At 42.9% G+C, this 2,434-nt stretch overlaps 1 protein-coding gene across 1 annotated transcript in view; it reads right to left on the minus strand.

The window, feature by feature from the left end:
• Positions 1-2,434, minus strand: part of LOC118334405 (cadherin-7-like) — an 18,613-nt gene that overhangs the window by 382 nt on the left and 15,797 nt on the right. The window contains exon 7 of the mRNA XM_035670307.1: positions 1,379-1,553. Coding sequence (XP_035526200.1) covers positions 1,379-1,553 — 175 coding nt within the window. The remainder of the gene's footprint in view (positions 1-1,378; positions 1,554-2,434) is intronic.

The raw sequence follows: 2,434 nt of genomic DNA on the forward strand, positions 1-2,434 counted from the left end.
ACCGCACGTGTAACACTCGACATCTGCCAGGTTCATTTTCTTTCCTCTCCCTCTTCCACGAGAGCACGTTGCCCCGCTAGTTTTCATCACGTTGTCTTCTTCTACATTCACGTCACTCTTCCCATATTTTTCAGTACTCTCATAACTTCGTAGTTTTGTTTTAAACTCACTGAACGTTACAACGTCATTTGTCTGGGTGATGTGCACGACGAATGGCTTGTATGAATCAGGCAGCCCCTTTACTACCATGGCTATTTGAAGCCCATCACAAATATGCTCTTCTCAATGACGTGAATATAGTCTCGAATAATATAGTCAGTTATCGTTTCATTGCTAGCCTTATGGAGCGAGGAAAGTTCACAATACAAACTCACAACGCGGGGTTTGTCCTTTCCGGCATAGTGCTCGCGAAGAATTTCCAGTGCTCTTCTTCCATCACGTTTAGCGAACAAACTCTTGTTGTCCAGACATTGCACTAGCTCTGCATATGCCTCTCCGCTTCTATAGAACTCAAATCTCTCCGCCGATTGGCTGGCCTATAACGTTCTTTCCCCTCTATCTGCGGGCCTCCAAGATAACTCTCTGAGGCCACGCAACTCCATATGCGCGAGGAACCTCGTTTCCCAGAGTTCATAATTTTTCTCGTCACCGTCGAATAAAAGTCTGAACCATCTTTGGCCTGCATGACTGGGCCCATAACCTGTAGCGTTAGTCATTCCTGCAGCAGTCTATCGCTATCACAGTCACCAAAGTGGTTATCTAGCACCTGCTAATGGCTAATATTCACGGGAGAAAAAGCACAGATCGCCATCGTCTCTTTTGGTCTGAGAACTCACACACACCGTTAATTCTGCGCATGCTCACAACAACATCCCTGTGCGCGCAGGCACATGCCATCACTGCTTAGGCTATTTAACATGGCTTTGCTACTCATATTATAAAATATGCTTAACACCATCATTGCAGCTGTTGTCGTCAAGATCATCACCTAACAAACCTAAAGTGATATTTTTGCGTTTTGCAGGTAAGCTGGCAATGTTAATCAACTACACTGGGCAAGAGCAATGTATATATTGTATTTGTGTGGCACTGGGAAGTTCTGTAACATTTGTTAATGACTATAGTGTGTAAGTTTAGCATGTTTACGTCCGCAGTTGCAATACAAATTGAAGCACAGGGCAGTAGGCTTGACAGTGAGCCCTCGTCTGACGGAGCCCGTCGCTCGTAGTATTGTATATGACTGTTATTGCCTTATGTGTTTTCTGTAATAATATTAAAAGATATGGTGTTTTGCTGACTGTAGACTGATAGAAAGTATCCACTGAGACTCTTAGAGACTGATAATACAGTCAACTATCACTACCATAGAAACATTTACCTGTCCAGGTTCACAAACACAGCAGTAACAAACAGTACCCAGGTGAGATTTACCTGTCCAGGTTCAGCGTTCTCGCAGACGAAGGTTTCATACTTGGCGGCGAAGTTCGGAGCATTATCGTTCACGTCCATCACTGCGACCAGAACCAAAGCTTTCCCCACCTGAGACCAATCCACTGACACACACATGCACACACACACAGAGAGTATCTGTCAGGTATGTCTGTTAAGCTATCAGAACCGGGAACCGACAGAAAGTTAAAGGAACAGTTCAACATTTAGCAAAATCCTCAGAGTCCACCTGTTAGCAGCTAGCAGCCAGTTAGCTTAGCTTAACATAAAGATGGGAAACAGCTAGCTCATCTCCTTTGAATATTGTTGGATTCATAGCAGTTATTCCTTAAGGTCCAGTGTGGAGGATTTAGCGCCATCTAGTGGTCATATTGCTGATTACTAGGCCCTCACCTCACCCTCCGTGCTCCCAAGTGTAAAGTAGTGTAGTAAGTGCCCGGACCTTCTTAGCCTGAGGTACCCTGATCAGAAGGGGCTGCCTTGTGTCCCACCTTGAATAGGCCCCACACAGGTGCAGGATTATTACATTTAAATGTGTCCATTTATCAATCAGGGTAGGTGGTTCAATCCCCAGGCCCTCTGCTCCAATTTAATTCAGTTAGGTTCAGTTTTATTTGTATAACGCCAATTCATAACAGAAGTTATCTCAGGACACATTTCAAATAGAGCAGGTCTAGACCGAACTCCAATTTTCTGCTTTTAAAACTCAAAGATTTAAGTTTTTCTACAAAGAAAAAAAGTAAATGATTTCACGAAAATATTACAGGTCAGCAAAACATTTTTAAAATTGCATCAGTTGCAGTTTTCTAAAAGGTAAATCTATACCTTCTACTTGTAGTTTCCAGCAAAAGTAATACACTTTTAAGATCACTGATTTTTCTACTATCGATCTTCATCAATTAACTTCAATCATTTCTTCAATGAAGCCATCAACCTGTCTGTTAGACCCCATCCCAACTAAGCTGCTTAAAGAAGTCGTACCCTT

Source organism: Morone saxatilis, unplaced genomic scaffold (assembly GCF_004916995.1).
Source record: "Morone saxatilis isolate NCDOM2014 unplaced genomic scaffold, NCSU_SB_2.0 Contig23, whole genome shotgun sequence".
Lineage (NCBI taxonomy): Eukaryota > Metazoa > Chordata > Actinopteri > Moronidae > Morone > Morone saxatilis.